The sequence below is a fragment of the Zophobas morio genome, unplaced genomic scaffold (assembly GCF_036711695.1).
Source record: "Zophobas morio isolate AGI-343-1 ecotype UQ-CSIRO unplaced genomic scaffold, CSIRO_AGI_Zmor_V1 ptg000052l, whole genome shotgun sequence".
Classification (NCBI taxonomy): Eukaryota; Metazoa; Arthropoda; class Insecta; order Coleoptera; family Tenebrionidae; genus Zophobas; species Zophobas morio.
In genome coordinates this window covers 297,775-318,703 of record NW_026972157.1, presented here as the reverse complement: position 1 = coordinate 318,703, position 20,929 = coordinate 297,775, and the positions used below count along the sequence as shown (strand labels likewise).

Below are 20,929 nucleotides of genomic sequence, written 5' to 3'. Positions count from 1 at the left end.
AGTTCTTAGATGCGATGGTTACTACCGTGGGTACAGGCTTGTAATACATTTGAGCAAGCATTTGTGTAAACCGATGACCTCTCACATAGAGCTAAAAGCCCAAAGGTGCAAAACTTTTCAAGTTCAATTAAGATAATTAAATGAAAGACTAAGTTGATTCTAACCCTATAAGAATGTACTGTTCAAGGCGAAATATACAGGCAAGTTCTATCCGGAAAGCTTAAGAAAAACCTAACAATGGTGTTAGGGAGCCCTCAGTATTGTGACTAGTACGAATGCGCAGGAAAATTGGGTCTGTTTTTAGCGATGGCCAACCGGACCCGCTTAAATGGCATTTGAGGAACCACAAGAATTTAGATTACTTAGATATTGCTAAAGGGTAAACAAACACTCGCGATGCCACGCAAGTGCTCGGGTGTAAGACCTGGAGTGACTACTGAAAATAAATTAGCCGGTACAATAGAAATAAAAACCCCTAAGCATTTCTTAAAGAAGATATGTTGTTAAAAGCTGACGGAAAACCTCGAGATAATTAGCGAAAGATGAACTTTCCGCATCGCCTGTTTCTTCAAGCTGTTAGCCCAAAAACATGGGCAAAAACATGCTTATCATTATTCCCTTAAGCCAAAGATTATGGAAAATTGAGGCTCTGAAGAATATGAGTTTAGTAGAAGAGAAGGGAGGAAGCTCAATGAGTCCCAACACTACTTATGAGGACGAAAATTTCGGAGGCGTGCCAAAGTACCCAACTTATAAAATAAACTTCCACATCATACCGTGCAATCAATATAAGCTGGGAGCACTGTTTAAAAACATAGCAGTCCAAGTCCTTGCAGTTCTAGGTTATACACACACATGTCATAGTATATCATAAGGATGCAGTTAAAATATATAATATTAAATTGTCACCCAAAACATTATAGCATACCGAACTTGCATGTATAAAGCCCTCGTCAGCAGCTCCAGTCTAAACTAAAGAGGAATTGCTGTAATTATGACTGCCATAATATCAACATGGCCAAATTATCTTAATACTAACGAAGACCAATTTCGATCTTACACCACGACATTTTGATACGAGGTCTCCTCAATATTCATTAAGAAAGCTTTTTTTAAATATTTTAGTACCACACATGTTACTAGCAGACACACCTTTACGGTACCACCACAGTTTTTATTAAAGACAAAGCTGGCTGGGGAGACAGGCATAGAGGCATATTGCTGGGGAGATGAAGTGTAATAGAGAAACCTTTTTTAACACTCAACATTACAGCCTTATAGCGGTTTAGCTACTGAAGGACTAAAAACCCTTCAATTTTTTTTTTCATATGTTAGGGGTCCCAATATTTATTAAATGAGATTATAGCAGTTATTTATTGCTTGGCAATCACTTCAATTTTTGCCGTTCAATCCCGCCAAAGACAAAGTTTCAACAGCTCCGAAGTTTAACTTTGTTATAACAAAAATACGAGAAAAGAAACAACAGGTCGTCATATTTCCCATCATACTGCAAATTAAGGTTAAATAATAAATTTTACGAGCAATGCCACAGTTAAAACATGATATTTCTTACTAAAATAGGACACTTGAATATTTCTAACCTATCCAAGCTACTCCTTTAAATATATAAATTTTTTAACAGGAGTCACTACTGTTTACAGACACATTGTTTTTGTAAATGAGTTTGCAGCCTCAGCGTCAACCAAGTCGAAGCACGAGAAGAGCAAAAAAAAAAAAAAACTTGGAAGAAGAATACCACTGTATAATTCAGACTGTCGTATTGCTTATAAAATTCGTATATTGCTTCAATAGTGGCCAGATGGGTTGGGGGTTTTCTTCTTTGCGGCCGCCAGAATTTTGTGTGAAGCTGTAAATAATCCCAATAAAAAAGGACGCATGACAGGCACACACTATAAGCACACTATAACAGCTGCTTAAAATATCATAATTAATTAATGTAAACACTCGCTGAGTTAAAGTCGCCGGCTATCATAAAACAAAGAGTTTTAACAGAAATGGACGATTCCATTGAGAAAAAATTAAACAAAAAAGTGGTAATACAAAAACAATTAACTTCAGTTAACTTCACTTTTGGAAGGCAAAAATCCTCCAAGTAGCGCATAACTTTAGTGACCTGGGACCATGTGCCATCCACGAACACCACCTTTTCTCATAAAAATAATAATACAACTATATAAAGTGAAAAGAGCAGGCATTATGGGAGCTGCTTATCCCTATTAAACAAAAAATATATACACATAATTTAGAATGGACAGCACTGAACTTCTTAAGCAATGAAATAGGCTCATAACAATACATAGCAAACTTTATTCCCCACAAAAGTGAGTTAATATTTATAATTTCAAAAGTGTCGACAAGAGTTTTCCGGTTTAAGATATTTTGGCTACTCACTTAATAAACTTAAATAAAAACAAAGATAATCATGAAAACTAAAAAAAGTATTCTGCTTTTTAGTTAATCGTATAATAAAAAGTTTGATACAAGAGTGAATAGCAGCTTCTTCATTATACAACATATAAGTAAAAATTAAAAAAAATCGGACTCTTTTAATAAACTTCAAATCGAAATCGGTAAGTTCTTTAGCATTGACTGCAGGAAACACAAGTACATCGCCTTCTTGAAAAGTTGGAAGTCCTCAAAACAAAGTTAAAAGGTAACAAGTAAATTAAATATTATTAATAAGTAAATTTTATATGCACAAATATACAAATGAAGGTTTGTCATTCTAAAAAAAGTTAGCTGATACTTTTAACTCAATTATTAAAAACCTATAAGGAAATAAAAGTTTTCATTAAAAAGAAATAAAATCTACTTCTCAAATCAGATTTCTTAACAAAATTTTTATAAAAGAATAAAAAAATTGTGCAATAATATTGTAGATCGTTTACAATATACAACATTCAAGTGCACAATGGTTAATACAAAAAAAACTAATTGCAGTCTTGTGTGCTAACAGAACGATTAGTTTAGGCAGTAGTGTGCAGTGCATAAAAAAGATAGTTTACTTTAATTACCTGATGCGGCTTATGATAAACTTATGAAATTAAGAGTACAAGTTCACAATATAGATAAAAGGTAAAAATAAGACACAAGAAAAATAAAAAAAGAAAAAATTAATTCTAAAAATAAACTCTAAATAATAAGAGAAAAAATTACTAAGCTTACATCATCCAGAGGTCACCTTTTTAAAAACATCATAAGCAATATATATATACATTTATAATCTAAAAATGTATATGTCACAAACTATTTTAAATAGCAAAACCTGCAGAAGGAAATTCAAAAATTGTTGTGTCTGCTGCCGCCAAAATTTTGGCGTGAATAGAAGTACTTTTTCCATTTAGCTCGTTGTTATGTTTAATACTAGGTAATAAAAAAACTTAGAGATAAGTCAAAATTAAGCAAAACATCTAAAAATAGTTACATTATTAAAGGCAATGGCAAGAAAACTTTAGGTAGATTACTAACTAAAGGGATACAGCAGTCATAACAATAAAACTTGCGCGTGCGTCGGCAATGCAAACACTTAACTCTTCCAGAGGAGTTGGCCTCTCTAAACTCAATCAATCACAAATTTTTTTAGTACAAATAAGTATATTACTCTAAAGGTAAATGTGAAGAGATCAAAAGATTATTAAATTCAGTTATAATATCAACTTTCGTAGCAGGTTGGTCTGTCTGCGTTTTTGTTTTTTTTATTCAGTAGATTTTAGTAAGGGGAATAATACAAATTTTTGGTGAATTAATAAACTTAGAGACCATAAACTAGTCAGGAAGTAAAGTAAAAATACTACTTGGGTTGAACATACGACTCAATAAAATTGATAGCCCGTATCAAAAAGAACTGCAACTCTGCCTACCTCCATTAATCAAAAACAAAGGATATTGTCAAATCGTAAATAGTTGTATAAAATATCCTCCTACCCGCAATGTGCATACCTTGAACCACCCTTTCGTTATCTAAATTTCTATTGATCTTATAATGGTGATTACAACGTGAGATGATGAAACTTTTAGATTAATGAAAGTTTAAAAATAATTATAAATTTCATTTAAATTATTCTAATAATGTTTATTTTCTGTCCATATATTTAAAAGTAATACTGAAAAAAATGTTCTTCAACCGGAAAACAGGTCTGAAAATAGTAGGAAACTGTTAAGCTAAGTCGAGGAATAATGAGTAACTTAAGTAAACCACAGACAAATCTAGAAATGGCTTTTCATAAATTGAATATATAAAGCTACTAAAACCCCCAATCTCTAAGTGAGCTTATAACTTCTTACTAGGTTCATATAGTACATTCATAAGGATGTGAAAAGAAGTATAATAACAACGATAAAATTCCCTTATTACATTCCAATGTAGTCAAACTTAAAAACGTTTTTTTAATTATAATAGTGATAAAAATGTCAAACCTGGGGTGCGATGACTTTCGCAGATAGAGTTTGGTTAAATAACTATACGTATCAGTCACTTTAAAAAGGGGGGTGTTTATTTTTTAAACGTACAATGAATGTTAAAAGTTTAGTTGGAAACTTAAAAAAAATTTAATCTTAAAAGTTATTTTGCTTGAAATTATAAAAAGTAAAACTGTTCCGAAAGCTTTAGTATTATTAAATAACAAACAATTTATATAGTGGTCCACTAAACTACAAAGCTTTTTAATAACCTAAAACGCCCTTAAACGTTAGGAGATCCACTGTCCTAAGGTGTGGGTTGTCACTGTAGCTCCATGGTTAGAGTATTGTCGCGCAGTTTCAAGGTCGCGGTTCACTTCCCGTCGGTGACAACGGGTCTGGTGGTTACGCATACAACTTCCTTACAAAAAAAATTTGGATACTCAATCTTTAAACGTTATCGCTGCTTCCTAAACTCAAACTGTGATAGTAAAGACGCAATGCCCTGACAAACGTTTAGAGAGAAAAAACAAACCGAGGAGCATAAAAAATGTTCTAGCTACGCATTTTATTTATTGGTTAATAACACTAGCATGCTACAAGCGTACTCACTATCAATTACTGTTTAATCTTATTCCCCACTAAGTGTAGGTGCGGAGCCACCGACTTTCACAACGATTTACTGGGCCATTAATTTTTACGGATAATATTTTTTTTTATTGATGAATTTTGCGGATGTTCGGTATGTAGACCGTAGCCCCCTTATTCTTGGTTGGGGCGCGATTATGTACCCGTACATCTCCAAGGAGTATCATAATGCTCCGATTTACTAGGGGGGAGGGCAGTACGTGGTAAGACTCCCCGGAGATTTGACTTCTCAGAACGGACAAGCCGAAGTGTTATTCGCCAGTGCACTCCCCCAACAGATAATATATATATACTTTACATATTTGGCCTATTAAGTTTATAGCTACCTAACCAACATCAATTAGCTAACCTTCGCAAGATTAAATCCCAAATCCTTAATGTAAGAAGATTAAAATTTTAAACAAAAATGATCACCCTTTGGTTCCCATAAAACTGCAGAAAACTTAAACTGCAATTGTAATTTTAAAAAATTAACTATAACTCAGTTTCGGTAGGATTCTTAAAAGTGACCAAAATAATTTGTTTCCGCTGTCGAGTTAGGGATTGCTAGATTTCTTGCTGTTTTAAAAGCGGATGCACTTCTTAGGTATAGGAAATCAATTATTAAAGTAGCGAGCCCTAACAATGATCACATTTTAAAGTCCTAAACGGTGTAAAATGCGACAATAAATGCACCTATCACTGGGAAAGTGATAAAAACTTGCGATGGGCAATTTGCCAAAGGAGCGCATGACTAATTGCAAAGGCTGTCTATTTTATTAGATTTACGAGGGCGAGTTTAAATCCGAACTTTCAAAGACCAAAGAAGAGTCCTACAGAGCAATAACAACAACTTTTGATCCCAGTAAGATTGGGTTACGTATTAAAATAGTAATATTCTACTTAAAGATGTAGCACTTTATAAGCAAGCTAAAGTGGAAGAATATATTGCTTATGACATAATTTCCACATATGTAAAGGGCTAAATACATAGTCAAGGGAATGATAAGTTTTGTTGCTTCACTACAAAAGCAAGATCAAAAATCCTTTAGTGAATTATTAAAAAAAACTTTTTAATTTATTCAAGCACAATTGACTTTTTATAATAATACCAAAAGAAAGGTAAGCTTAAAGACAAAAGAAGGAATTTTTTTTCAACTCTTTTTATGAAAGTGAACACGATATGCTAATCTAAGAAGGATCATCGAACAGGCAATTATAAGCCATATACCGGAGTCATGCAACAGCGGCAGCACCCCTCCATATAATAAACTTTGTACGGGTCAGAAATTGCGGACACCACCGTCACTTCACGAAGGATAGACTGTGATTGGAAGTGATATATAAAAAGCTACTCTTCGCTAAATTTTTCGTGCCACCTGCTTTCTTAATTGTCGAAGATGTACCCCCTCAAACGAATTATTTTCCCTCGCCAATACCTAACGAGCTACTTGAGTTAGTTAATACAGACTACAAGCAGATGTTGAAGCGCTACCAAAACCAAAGACGCCTGGCCCCGATAATATATAAAAGAGGTGCTTAAAAAATTGCCGTTAGCAGCGTTACAATATCTGTGCCTCTAGTAAATTCAGCGATGGTCGTAATCACCTTTACACCAAGATGGAAGCGGCAACTGTTGTGATGCCGCCGAAGGCACCGATACCAAAATCTGTGACTTGCAAAACACCGACCCGTCAGCCTCCCGTTAGTGGTCGGCAAATTGGGCGAGGCCGCTAAGTTATCTTAGGGAAATCGCTAACTCTCGTGACGCCTTGCCGAATCTCCAATTTGGTGTTCGACAAGGGTACTTAAATTACTCAGCAGCTCCTCCGCCTAATAGAATGGACTACTCGCGTTTTTAAAAAAGGTAACAAGCGTCGTCTTCCTCGGCCTTTAGCATGCCATTGGACACGTCTGGCATGAAGGTCTGCTAAACAAGATACGCACGTTAACCGTTCCTCGTGGCCTTTGCCAGGCGCTGAAGTAATATTTAAACGGTCGCGTCTTTAACGTGCTCGTGGACATTGCGATCACTAGACATTATTATGATATCTTCTCTTGCCCTTACTGTTCAGATCAATAGGCGCGACGTGCTCTTCAAACCAAACCCCACACACGTATAGTCCTAGACGTCGAGGATAAAACTTTTTACTCGTCGTTGAACACTTCCCCGCTCCGCTGAGGCAGCTCTGCAGAGCTGACTTGGCGCGCTCGCTGATTGGTGTCATAAATGGAAAGTTACTTTAAAAACGAGGAAGAAAAGCATCCCTTCGTTAGCACCTTTGACCTTCAATGCTCCTTGGAAATCCTCGGAGTCATTACTGACAAGGACATTTTGTGGTAGTTTCACGTGATCGATGTCGAGGCGAAGGTCAAGGCAGCGAGAGCGAGGTTTCGCTGCGACAAAAAACGGTGTGTATCTTGCATCCAGTCAGTGATGACGTAAACTTCTGCTGCATGAATTTATAGCGTCTGCACTCTAATTACAACAAAACAAGTTGCTGAGCGTGACGACAAGCGCACCGTAGTTTGTACGAAATGAAGCCCTTCACCGGTTCTCAGTTAGACCTATTAAGTGCTGTCTTCCATCGCAATGTTTTTGTCCTTTATGACTGCCAAACCAAACAAACTAACCACCTGCTGGTGAGCAAGCTCATGTAAGAAACAGGTGAAATAACAGAGGCTATTGTAATGACTGGGGCCGTCATTACTTATGATCGGGAGCTCGAGTATACAAAATTTTGACTAAATCGAGCACCAGGAAATGGCTTTTATAATAAATAAAATAATGTGATCGTCTCTTTATCGCTGTGACAGAAATAACAAGATATAAGCACTTTTTAAGATCTTCCGCTGTGTCGAATTTCTCTACGGCATTATTATTATACCTTAGGCAACAATTTCCTGTAGTAGCGTTCTTGACCGAGCGCGCACCCCCTTTCGGCTTATAGTGCTTGGCACGTTTTCGGGGGGTACCAGATTTTTATAAATAATTATATAATCTTATATAGGATACGGCGCAAAAACTCAGTTAAAATCTTCTGGCACCCACGCCAGACAATAATTTAATGAATTTAAGATAATTTAGAATTATAACCAAATCAAGCGTGACATTAAACAATATGCTTTTTTTTTCAAAATATCGGTGCCTTAAGTTGTCACGTTGTTACATTCAAATAATCTTATTATTTCTATGAGGACAAGGAGGTGCCAATGCAGCAATAACAGTTGTTAAACAATGTGAAAAGCTTAAGTAGAGCGAAAGACGGATGACTAAACTAAATAGAAGGCTCATAGGTAGCTTAAAGTCTTCAATGAATAAAAAATACTCCTAAAAATTTATTAAGTCTTCTAGAGGCATCCCTCAAAATCTTTTAGACTCAGATTATTTGAGAAATCGACATTATCGATTACAGCTTGAAAATCATTTTCCTTTTCATTTGCATCCGCATCAGCGTCAGGTTCTCTATAAGGAAAGATGTAAGGCGAGTCGACACCTTCCCGGCAGCTGTTTAAATACCTTTCGCGTGATAGCGATAAAAGAAATTAATAAACTTTATATCAAAAATTTTATAATTTTGCGGCATTTAAGTGTCTAACTACTTTAGATAAACAAAAATTAGTTGGAAACGTGCCAATTATCGAATTATGTTCTATATAAAGTCAAGTGATTTGCGATATTTAGTAAGATAATTAGAACCGGTATTCATATAAAGGACGGGGGTGCAAAATATTTAAATCTTCACGAGCACAAAAAAATATAAACCTGAGAGCTTCTTTAATCACAGATATATCCTGAACGATGAAAGTGTGCGACTTTTTGCTCAAAAATCTAAATTTAATGTTGATAAGAAAACATGCTAGTACTTTGCAAGATTTTACATTATTCAGCTACAAGAAATCGTAAATGTATATAAAGCTCTTTAGTGAGAACAAATATAGTTAATAAAAAAACCGTTACAAAAACCGGCAAAAGCCGAAACAGACTGATAGTAAAGAGTTTATTCTATCGTGCTATTGGTTAGTTGATAAAATAACCTCTAGGAGGGATACCTTGCATGTTTTATAGACCCAGGAAGATAAGTAAAATCTATAGGCAATAGATCATCTCCTTCTTTTGTTAACTTTGGAGTAACACTATCAAGGCCTTTGAGCAGGAAAAAGAGATTACTAAACCTTCATTTACAATTAAGTTTTGAAAAAAACCAATCCTCAATTTTTATAAAGTTAATAATCAATATAAAATAATTTATAAAAGTCACAAATTAATACCAATACTTAATGCATGTATGGTTTACTTTAAATAAAAAATAAGTATTTTATTAAAAATATATAATTGGCGCTAGCAGAATTTATAAAGAGGACGGAAAGAAGCCCTAGAGAACACAGAATTATGTGGTTAACTGAAGGGTTAAAAGGTTTCATATGCAGCTTCCGAGGCTTTTAAGCCGAAACACCAGAATTGTTGGGCCAGAAATTGGCTGCCTGGGATACCATATAACAACCAAGAAACTATACCAAACCGAATATCATAAAACTGCCCAATTAAACTTTGTCAGAAAGGTGTTATGGTTTTACTGCTAAAAGAAAAATAGTATTTTTTATTAAAAAAAATAATGGTTTAGAAGTGAACTGGCCGGTCTATGATGACATCAATTCGAATTATTCCATACACATTTTATTATAACTTGTTTGTTACCGGCAGTTGCTAAAATTGGTTGTATTTGTTCACACATTCCTAGTTTAGTTGAAGTAAATCACCCCACACATTGGGACATAGAAAACGCATGGTCACTCTAGAAATAGGCAAACATTGTGGTAGAAATAAAGAAAACCAGAGTAAGTAAAGCACAGAAGACACTCTCTTATGTGGATATATAAATATAATTATATATTTTTTTGAACCGTCCAAACACTCACTTGTTTATTGCTTATAGATACATACAAAATATACATTGTTAACAATAACTGTCCAACCTCGAAAAATCTAGACAAAACAGTGCAAGTGAAGATAAAAAAACCTAGTAATAGAAAAAAAATGATAAAAGGTCGCTAAAATATAACGCGGGCTATCACACATAGAAGACCCTAAAGTAAAAAGCTTTGAACCATTAATAGCCCCATGTGTCAAAAATCATTGAGTGTATAAAGCGTACTCCATATAAAACAAAAAAATAGCTACGAGGACCTCGTATAGATTTGGGGCCGTCTTTCATTAGGTATTTTATAGTTTCATATCTATATATTAAGTTCAACACTTATAGCAGTTAAAAAGTATAGCCCTCTACTAACCCAGTGGCTGCTATGATGGCGATAGGCGGCAGAGAAATTTTATCGTTGCTACATTTATGCAAAAAAAAAAAAGATTACAAAGTTTCATTACTTTTAACAACACCGGAAGTCTGTACCCTTCATGGAGCTCTTTGAGAAATTGTAAACCATCGGCGAGTGCAAGCTTTAAAAAATTCTTGACCTCGCAAGGAAGACACAGCATGGGAAACTTAGCAATGACAGGATATTTACCCAATAATTCTCATAATCCAATGTTCCCGCCACCGTTTCCGGGTGGTCGGGATGAAAAAGCCCCCATTTTTCCTTTACCCACGTTTCCGGATTATAGTAATCGAAATGACTGTGGCCAAAGGGCAGAAATAATAACCAAAATGCAGAAGAATCGAAACGTGTGGTACAGCATCTGCCCGTTAACGTCAATAATGCCTCGTCCGCTTAGAGGATAACTACAATAGGAGCAGAGCCAGGAAAAATGTGTTCTAGCGGACAACAACTTCTTGTTTAAACCCATTGGATGTCCATCACGATGTTTAAGCAAAAAAAGGGGAGACTCTACAAAACATAAAAGTAAGAAGGGCTAATTAAGGCGAGCACACAGAAAAAGAACCCAAATTAAAAGGAGGGGCCAGAAAAAGAGCGCTGTGCACGAGCTCCGGTCGCCTTTTCATAACGACGAAGCCAACCATGCTCCCCATCGAGTGGCAAACGAGCTGACGTAGAAAAGTAAAGCATCTGCATAGCAAAAAGGATAGAAAAGAAAAACCTGTACGGGCCGGCGCGTCTCATGGGCGATTTGCTCGATGAAGGCCTCCAACTTTAGAGAAGTTTCGTTATTGCTACGACGCCAGTCATACGAAAATTCATGCACCCTAAAACCCTTTTTCCTCTACTTGGTATATAATAACTAACAATACGAGAAAAAGTATACCGAATACTACCAGATACTTTATTCCAGGTGAATATATGGGCACTTTCAAACCACCCACTATGTTAATATGATGGAAGACACCTCCAGGAACTAAATTATCTATTATCATTTAAGTTAGTAACAGAGAAACCAAAACATCATGAGGCATTGCTTTCTATAATAGACCTTTTAACTGAAAGCCAAACTGGTCAAACTCTAGAGGCAAACGGATCGAAGGATACTCAGAATTGTGTATTAAATGCTTGCCGTCCACCCAAGCCTAAGTTTAAAAAAGTTAGTGGCAAGTTGACTTGCTTTCTACCTAAAGTACATACTTTAAAGTTGTTGTTACAAGGATCGAGTAGGATAGAGGCTTTGACTCCTGGAACAAAAACTACATGTGACCTTTCCTTCTGGTCCTGGATCCTTTTTTTAGTAATTTTCTCAAAGGGTTTGAAGGGCCTCTTTTTATTATATAATGAAGATAGAGATCGGTAAAAAGTTGATTCTGGGAGGTCTTCAGGTTTGCTGTTGTCCCCGTCACTCAAAGTTTCGGGTGATTGTTCAGAAAGCTCAGTATTCCGATGGTTTAATGTATCATTAAAACTAGGATTCTCATCCAATTCCTCCACCAAGGCTGTGGTTTTCTTATATTTTCTATGGTTCTTATTACCGAAGGAGTTAAGCTTGGAAGCCAAAGAAAGAGCTTTTCTAGTTTTAAGGTTTAAAGCATTAATTGAAGGTGCTAAAAAACTTAGGAGTTCCGAAGGTTTTGAAAAAAATTGAAAAGAGGGCCTTTGATGAGAATCTTTATAGCAATTATCTGAAGGGGAAGAATTAACCCTTCGTGTTTGAACAGAATCAACCCCTGAGCTTGAGGATCTGTCTTATAAAGAAATTTAAACTGGAACAGGAAATGTGAAGAATAGGTGTAGGTTAACTTAGTTCCAAAGACAAACATTTACCTGCCAACTCATTTTCATTAAGGGGTTTAACTTCGTCTTCACTGTCAGCTTCATAAGTTAAACCGGAAACCCTGATTAGATGGTCTTCAAAAAATTTTAAAAGGGTTTCGTTGGAACAAACCAAATCTGAAATCACTTGAGACATATAAAGTTGTTTTTCTATAGATACCTGTAAAATATTCACACATTGATGTAGGTCTTTTGTGTCTATTGGGACTTCTGTGGTCTTAAAGTTAGAAAGGTGGCTTAGTAAAGAACTATCTTTGTCCTTAATAGTGTTTACTAAATTTTTTTGGTGAGATTTCCCTTTTAACTTTTCCGAATTTGTAAATTTTAAAGTTTTATCTGACAATTTACTAAAGTGGTCATCTTGTTCTTTATTATTTAAGTTATGATGAATATTGCAGTGGAATACATGTTCGTGACCATTATCCTTTTTTAAAGAAGGTATAATACCCATCTTTTTATTTACGTTTGAATCACGGTTACTATGAACAAAGGTTTTAAAGTCACTAATTGAGGCTGAACGTTTAAAATGTGGTTTTAAACGTAATTTATCTTCAATGTTCTTAAGTCTTTCATTAATAGAATATATGTTAACAGATATAACTTTAAGTAATTCAAAAAAGTCAGGTAAACTTTCAGCTTCAAATAATTTTTCAAAATTAATAACGTCATTATCCTTAAATAAGTTTTCACCTCCTAAGAAATAGTGTTCCTCAAAAGCTTTGTTCTTCATAATATAATAACTATATATTAAAAAACTTCAATTAAGCCAAAATTAGCTTATTTTTAAAAAAACTTCTGTATTAATCCAAATGCGTGGTTATTAACCCTCTAGTGGGCGCGCTTAATCCAATCTTTATCCTTTAAATGGTGGAAACATTTAACAGTTCATAAAACCATTACTTCACCCATTAACTGCCAAATGTAAAATCATCTAAAGTTTTGTTAAAGATCACTTTCATTTAGTTTTCAAGGGGTTAAAAGATAATTTCTTATAGATAAAACAAGGTAACTAATTAAGTAATTTAGGGGTAGGACAAGATTTCTAAAACTGATTTTCGTTTTACCATAAAATTTATAGCTAAAAGTTGCATAGGTTGCCTTTCTTATATAAACAATCTCTTAAATTATTCATTTGAAATTTGTGCTCATAAGTTTAATTATGTAAATTTACGGGAGCAATTTTTAACCTGTCTTAATAAACAGTCTTTATTAATATAGTTGCAATAGCTAAAAATTTTATAATTTACTTACCAAATTTTCATCACCGTCATTAATCAAAAAATATTATTGTAATGTAATGGGTTTACATCAAGCCAATGTTGTTATAGAACTTAGCTTTGACCTTGATTTTAGTCTACAAAGATTTAAGCTAAAGCAGTTGAACGTTTACAAGAATGTCTAATAGATATTGTTAGCTTGGCATAGAAATATTAACAAATTTATAAATTTTATTTGAGTCCTTTGAGCATTGCGTCTATCTCCGCTTACTGCGGTTTTATTTACGCCTCGCGTCATTAATAGGCGAGAGATACACTATTATATAATTTCGCAGATTCTTGGTATAATCGACCATAGGCTGGATCCAAAGGGTATTTAACTCTCGAAAATCCTTTATTAATAAAATAAGGGAAGTGGGATATAAAATTACCATTTGGGAAGAGGCCACGGTAACTAATCAGTCTTAATGAGAAGATGTTAAATATCGCCTTGAGCTTGGGCGTCAATTTTTTTAAATGTAGGGACTTTCAGCCGAGCGCTTGGGGTGGGTGTAAAAGTTTAAATACGTAAAACCATCATACTGGGGCCGAAAGCTGTCGTCGAGGCTCAGCAGGCGGTTATGAGCATTGGAAGCGCAAACTCAACCGCGGGTAATTTTTACCGAGGCGAACTCTTTCCCTGTCTTTAGTGGTTGCATATTAAACTCGTTCTCTTAAATTCTTATACAAGACAAGTGATGACAGCCGACCACAGAGAGGATAAACAGAACTCGAACTTTTATTTAGCTAACCAAATTCATATACATGTGAGTGATGTAAAAAATAATTAAGCGGGCTAAGCATGAGGGTAAAGGACTTTATAGCGGGGTCTAGTAGAGGGATTCCATTATCTCCCTTCCATATCTCCTCTCTTTAATCAGTTCAAAGTTGCTTTAGAGCTTTATTATTATATATTAAAACAAGTTACATCTAAATATTTAAAATTATAATAAAGTGTATACATAAAAGTTTCCTTTTTCAGTGAAAATTAAACCTGCTAGATGATAATCGAATTTAAGGCTTGATGGAGAAAAGGGAAGATAGGAGAAACGCTCCAATAATTAACTGGTACAGGAATTATTAAATACTTTCAGGTAAATTAAAAGAGCCAGTCAAAAATATGGGTCTGGAAATTGTGTATAAGGGCAGGTTACTATAGCACGTAAAGAGTCACCACAACATAACATACTTCTACCTCTAACCAACTTATATCTGACTAAAGTCAGTTCCAAGCACGATATTGTATAAAGCTTATTTTGACTATTTCTTAATTAAAAGTAACAAGATTTTCGCTCCGGATTGGCCGTCGACGTTTAGGTAGAAACAACTTGTCCTTCAACACATCAAAAAATCAAAAATTGTTAAACCATCACAAAACTTCTACGAAACGATAAAGCGATATACTTACACACATGCGCTAAAAGAACAGGAACACCGAGTGTAAAAATAACAACCATTCCCATCTTTTACTTTATGAAACCGTAACGTAAACATTGTTATATAGCTAAAATCAGATTGGGGGATGCTAGGTACAGTTTTCAGAATGTGTTGATTTTGCAAGCCAAAAATCCTCGAGAACTCAAATATTAAAATTAAGTAATATAGTATAGTTATAGCATATATTATAGACTGTAAACCGATATAATATAGATTGATCGGCATACTTGAAGTACTCTAGTAATTTATTTTATAATTTTGGGCAACCTCAGTGCTCCATGGTAGCAGTCGGTGCTTGAGATGCATTTACATACGCACGTGCAAAGTAACCTTAGGGTTTTATATACTCATTATACAAAATGCAAGCTTACCGTTCCCAAAGATTATATAAGCGCATCTGGCAAAGAACACATCCTTTTAGAAGTCAAATCATCTGGGGGGTGTTTATTACTGTAGTGGGAACGGCAAGGCTACCTTGAGCGGAGAAGAAAGTTTATGATAATTTTGATGTTTTCAGAATCAAATAAACAGTTAACTCTTTTAATCAAAAAGTTCTAAGTCAATGCTACCGGTGCAACTTTGCTGTCACAAGCCAAGGTTCATAAAGAGGATTTTTTCATATAAAGGTCGCCGAACCAAAATGTACCGTGTGTTTGTGCTAATTGCAATGAAGATTAACAATAATAATATAAAGCGAATTACATAATGTTCTACCACAGGCGGATGTGGTCAAAAGGCTTACCCTAGTTAAGACAGTTTAGCTTATAATAAAAATCCACTAAAAACAGCCTACCATTGACTAAATGGTTACATCCTACATTTCAACTACCGCCCTCATATTAGCAGATCATAAAGAAGACATGGATCCGCAAGGAAAGTTATGGTCACGGTGAGCAGAGACGAGAGGATGTGCCTTAATTTTTAATAAAATAACAAATACCACCCATTCTGTGACGGTCTTTTCGATAAATCGTATAGTTTGAAGAATACCACTACTACTCTTAGAGGAATCGGAGATCAGAGCTTGGGCGATAACTATTTTTTCAATTAAATCTTATAATTCTTTTCTAATCTCAACCTCTCTTATAAATCCAAAAAAGTATGAAAAATTGCATTCTTTCTCGTTGCTTAAGCATCTCCCGGCATGTTAACTGTATTATTCAATCTTTGTCTTACCTTTTGTGCGGGGGATGTGCGTAGGCAGCCATTAATGGGGTTTGATCACAGTGATGTAGGTATTTATGACATCATTTATAAGTCCATTGTAAGCAACTGTGCAGGTTGGTCTCGTAGTGGTGCGCTATGCAGCATGTGTTGCAATTGATCGTGTTAGCTCACTAGCTGGTTTTGCTAAAGTAAACGAGAAAAAACTTTTTGCTCTTAATTTTTTACCTTTAATTGAAACTTTGTTAACCTAACAATCATAATGCGAACTTTTTAGATCCCATGGTCCAAGCTTGGAAATAGCTAACTTTTAATAACTAATACTCTTATCTAAGTCAGTAGGTATTTGTGCACCTTCAACCGTTAGCTGAGGGTTTTGTATTGTGTTACTATATTGTTTTAAGTACGGAGAACGATTCTGCCTTCAGAAACTTTTCTTTATAGGTGATATAAGCAACCTGTATAATTAGGTGGTTGACCCTTGCAGTTACTCATTATGGTTTACCGTCTTTTTTATCAAGGGCCTTTAAATCGGATTACATCCATAGAACTGGCAGAAATATATTTCCGATTCTACCATTCCTCTTAAAAGGTTTAAATAAGATGGAAATAATGCAATCTTTACAACATTAGTAATATTTAATTTTATTTGATTACTTTAACTAAAGTTGTAGGTAGGTTGGTTCCCTTTTTAACACGTCGACTAAAAAGTCCGATACTAACAAATATTTTTTTTTTTGGAAAATACAACCTTATAACTCAACATAGTGTCCTTCAAGAGAAACAAAAACAGTTCAACGCTTTTCCAGCATTTCTACACTTTTATAGAACGTTTTGTCTTTGCCATCAAAATAGTCTCTGTCTCGGTGGTGACTTCTTGGTTTGACCCAAATCTCTTCCCCGAATCATTTTTTCGAGGTCTGCAAAGAGATAAGAGTCACTGGTGGACAGACCTGGAGAGTAAGGTGCGGAACCAAAGAAAACTTCCGTTCATGCGCCATCGTAACCACAGTTTTGTGACACGATGCAATGTCTTAAATGGAAGAGCCCTTTTTTGGGCCATTTAAGCCATTTCTTTGTAATTTCCTCATTCAGCCGGGTCTATAACATTATATACTATTCACTAAGGATGGTTTTTTCTCTTTCAAGATAGTCAGTGGATAATATACTATACGCATCTCACAATCCGGGGGCCATATCCTTTCCCCCAGATCGTTATTTTTGGACGCTTTGGGCTGCTTTCACCCTTTGTTTTCCACTCAGCGGACTGCCGATTGGAATTTGAATGACTTTCATTCATTGTTACATATCATACAAAAAAATCCTTTTCATTTCGTTAAAACACCTCCAAAGAACTTCCTAATCATCAAGACGTTGTTGTTTTTGATCTACAGTGTAAACGCGGTACCCGTTTCGACCAAGGTTTTTTCATGCCCAAATGTTCGTGCGAAAATGTAGCTTACTCGTGCCTTTAATATCTTTGCGATGTCATGCAACTTCACTTTCCGATCATCTACGACAATTTTAAAGATATTACTGTTGCTTCCTGAACTAAGTTCCTCATGTAGGCGTCCAGAGCGTTTAGCGCCATTTGTGTTCCGTAACGCTCTGTTTAAAAAACTCATTGAACCACCGACAAATCGTTGTTTTAGACGGAGCAACTTCCTTATAATATACCATGCCATTGCTGAGCTAGAACGGTATTTCTTTTCACGAGAAACAATGCCTAATCAACACACGAAATACGCATTTTGGTCACTGCATACACGACTTTTATGTAAACCACCCTGTAAAATGCTTTTTGTATAAACTAAGAAATTCAGTAAGAAATCTTTGTTGTTGAAGTCCTTGGTATATTAGCTATTGTTAACTTAAAAATAGTTGAGCAATAAAAATTAAATCTTTTTTATCCTCGAAAGAGAATTTTTTAAATTGTACCCTCTATAGCGGGCTTCATTGCTTTAATGCAGAACTAAACTGGTACAGAAAAGCAAATAATGGTGGGATTTGCTTTTTCCACCCAAGTCATACAATGCATCTTGTACACGAATTGAACTTTGTTGGAAAAACCTATTTCACTTAAATTCCTAACCCGGGGGATTAGTAATGTTTGAGAATGAGGCACAATTTTTCGGTTTTACACCTCCTTCACTTGCTGACAGCTTAATTCTTGCTGTTAACAATATATTTTTTGAGGTTATTAGAAGTTTATATAAAACTTTGAAAAAGAAGGGCTATCCTCCAGAAAAACTAACTAGAGTATAATTTATACAACTATATTAATAAGTTATATATAAACTTGTACTCTTTGCAGGAGCTTAACAAAGTTTTAGCTATACTTCAGGAATCAGTCTATGATAAGTTTGACTTCATTGAAATATACTGTTCTTGCAGTATTTTTAATATCCCCAATTTCGTCGATATACCTTTTGACGAGGTACTTACATAGTTTCGCTAATATATCTTCACTTTTAATAATTTTTTAGCATGTAGAAGTGTGCGATTTTGAAGAAGCAGCTTTAAAACTAGATGAGAATACTCTTGCCTTGGAAGGCCGGATGCAAGTTATTTTTAAAGTAGTTACTATTATATAATATTTCCCTCTATAACTTTATTATTTTATTATACAGACTAATATTCAACTTCAAAAGATCGCCAACTCTCTTTATCTTCAACTTAAAGGTCTTCAAGATTTAGAAGTGGTGGTAGATGACTTATATATCGAATGCAGCTTTGACTCTGGTAGTAGCTTCAGTCTTAGACTTATCTTATATATCTCTAGCTTGTTTTACTCTCATACGTATATATTATATAATAGCAATTTTTATTATAAGCGACTCTCAACTTTTTCTTCTTTTTAATAGTTCTTGCTCTGCAGGTTCTAATATTTCTGAAGAAGTGGCATATGCTTGGGATAATATCTTTTTGTTAGCTAATAAAGTAGTAGAGTTGTTTGACAAGGTCAACCTTTATCTCCACACCTAGAGGATTGTTAAAGAGGCTTTTCCCCAAACTTAATATAAGAGAACTTGTACTACTTTAGAAGAATACTTAGCAGAATGGAACGCCAAAAATTAAAGACCTAAAGAAAGAAGCGCTACACTTTTCAGATTTATCTTTAAAGTTAGAAAATCTTTCTAAACACAAGTTATTAATAAAAAACATTGTTCTCTTTTCAGTTGAAAAAAAAATTATTTGGTTTCTTCGCACATTCTATTAGTTTTTTTTATGTAGTAAGTTCGTTTAACTCAAAGCGGGCCTATAATCCCTCCTGCCTTCCGTCAACTGTAGAGTTAGCTTGAACAACGTTATTATAAACAACCGACTGCGCGCTTAAAGACAGTCTCTTGGCTGTTTTCGTTTAAAAAAAAGTAATTAAGAGCGGCAAGGTATTCTTTAAAATTTTATGTTTGTCTGGCCATTTATCTTATTAATAAATAATACCGGATACGTATTTTTGTTTAACACTTGCCTAACTAATATATATTTTTTACAAATATTCACCCTTGTGCAGATTAAGTAAATTTTAGATACCACAATACTTGTTAACCGAAACAGTCCTAAAACATACAATTTTTTAAGCGGTTTAAACGTCGTTTATTTGTTATAACATATAACTACTAACTAGCAAGAAGACAAGAGATTTAAAGATGACTCTCCAGGTTGGACATCCGACGACCAATAAGCGGAGGAAGGACATTTTTGCCTGTTCTGTAGTTTTTTGTATTGAATAAAGGTTAAAAATGTTTTATTCGAACTTTTATTTCTGTAGTATTCGTCAGCCCAGCAACTCTTTTTTTTTGTATATCTTACTTATTTATAGTTCAAAACTTTCATGCTAAACTAAAGTAGCTTATAAATATTCTACCATTATAAAGCGTTTAAAAGGGAAGGCTTCCACATAATTTGTTTCAAGATTGTGTATAACTTAAAGGCAGCGAATTTCTTGTGTTTTAAGCGTTCACCCTTTTTTCCCTTGAAGTGCGACTAAGTTACTGGGAACTCTAAAGCCGTTATTTATATGCAAATCTTTAGACGAAACAATTTTGCTGAAAAAAACTGGGAACAAATTAAAGCAACCTAGCCAATAGTATATAGATATGGTCATATGGCCTGAAAAATTTCATATATGTTTGTTTAAAGTTGTGCAAGAGTAGTTCAACCTCTTATTTACGGAGAAAAATAAAGGTGGTTCGTTAAAAACAAAGTGCGCTAGGAAACGTTTTAAGATGTTCTGGGGTAGTTATAGTTTTTTACATATGCAAAGCATAAGAGCAGGGTTATATTACAGATGCGTAATTTAAATTGGACTTAGTTACGGCTTTGTAGAAAGGTAGTACTTTTTGACTTAGCTTCTTATGTGGCCGAACGTAAGATTTAAGTGGTATATTGAATTCTTAACAGAATACCCAACGATTCAATAGCCGTTCCTGTGATGGTAAGTTATATTAGAATATAGGTGGGTGAAGTCAAATTTATCTATTTATTTACAGCGCTGATTTACTACAAACTTGATTTATTTGTAACTGTTTTGCTTAGTACTTTCCATCTATTAATGAGGATGCTGAAGCCATAATGTCCCTAACTACCCATTTCGCCATTAACGTTGCTTATTCATCCCAGCTTAATAGTATATAACAAAAAGAATTACAGGCAATAGAATAGTTAAGTTTTAATACCGCTATATTATTGAAGATTGTATATTAAGAAGTTTATAAAATGAACTCTAAGCCTAGTCACATCCTTCCTCTAAATAGATTTAAGGAATATTCCGGCTGCGAGCACTTGGTGTATTAAGAAAAGAGTAGGAATGAAAAGCCTATTTAATTAGTGTGTTGTGGTGACTACTCTAG

At 34.7% G+C, this 20,929-nt stretch overlaps 2 protein-coding genes and 1 long non-coding RNA gene across 3 annotated transcripts; 1 reads left to right on the top strand and 2 right to left on the bottom strand.

Moving 5' to 3' along the window:
- Positions 1–8,491: 8,491 nt before the first annotated feature.
- On the bottom strand, positions 8,492–10,063 carry LOC135142724 (uncharacterized). The gene is made up of 4 exons (XR_010282601.1): positions 10,024–10,063; positions 9,100–9,193; positions 8,813–8,878; positions 8,492–8,566 (listed from the first exon to the last, which is right to left on the bottom strand). It is a non-coding gene; the product is annotated as an uncharacterized LOC135142724 (long non-coding RNA).
- A 94-nt stretch (positions 10,064–10,157) lies between these two features.
- LOC135142736 (uncharacterized) lies at positions 10,158–17,376 on the bottom strand. The gene is made up of 12 exons (XM_064074485.1): positions 17,260–17,376; positions 12,211–12,379; positions 11,581–11,990; positions 11,432–11,525; positions 11,277–11,365; positions 11,102–11,224; positions 10,946–11,048; positions 10,737–10,890; positions 10,570–10,678; positions 10,455–10,513; positions 10,339–10,386; positions 10,158–10,284 (listed from the first exon to the last, which is right to left on the bottom strand). Exons 1-12 carry the CDS (start codon positions 17,374–17,376, stop codon positions 10,158–10,160), a joined length of 1,602 nt encoding a protein of 533 aa, XP_063930555.1.
- Positions 17,377–18,182: 806 nt separating this feature from the next.
- Positions 18,183–19,168, top strand: LOC135142735 (uncharacterized). The gene is made up of 5 exons (XM_064074484.1): positions 18,183–18,335; positions 18,391–18,513; positions 18,563–18,640; positions 18,707–18,818; positions 18,955–19,168. The coding sequence occupies exons 1-5, from the start codon at positions 18,183–18,185 to the stop codon at positions 19,059–19,061; spliced, it is 573 nt and encodes a 190-aa protein (XP_063930554.1). The 3' UTR covers positions 19,062–19,168.
- Positions 19,169–20,929: the final 1,761 nt, after the last annotated feature.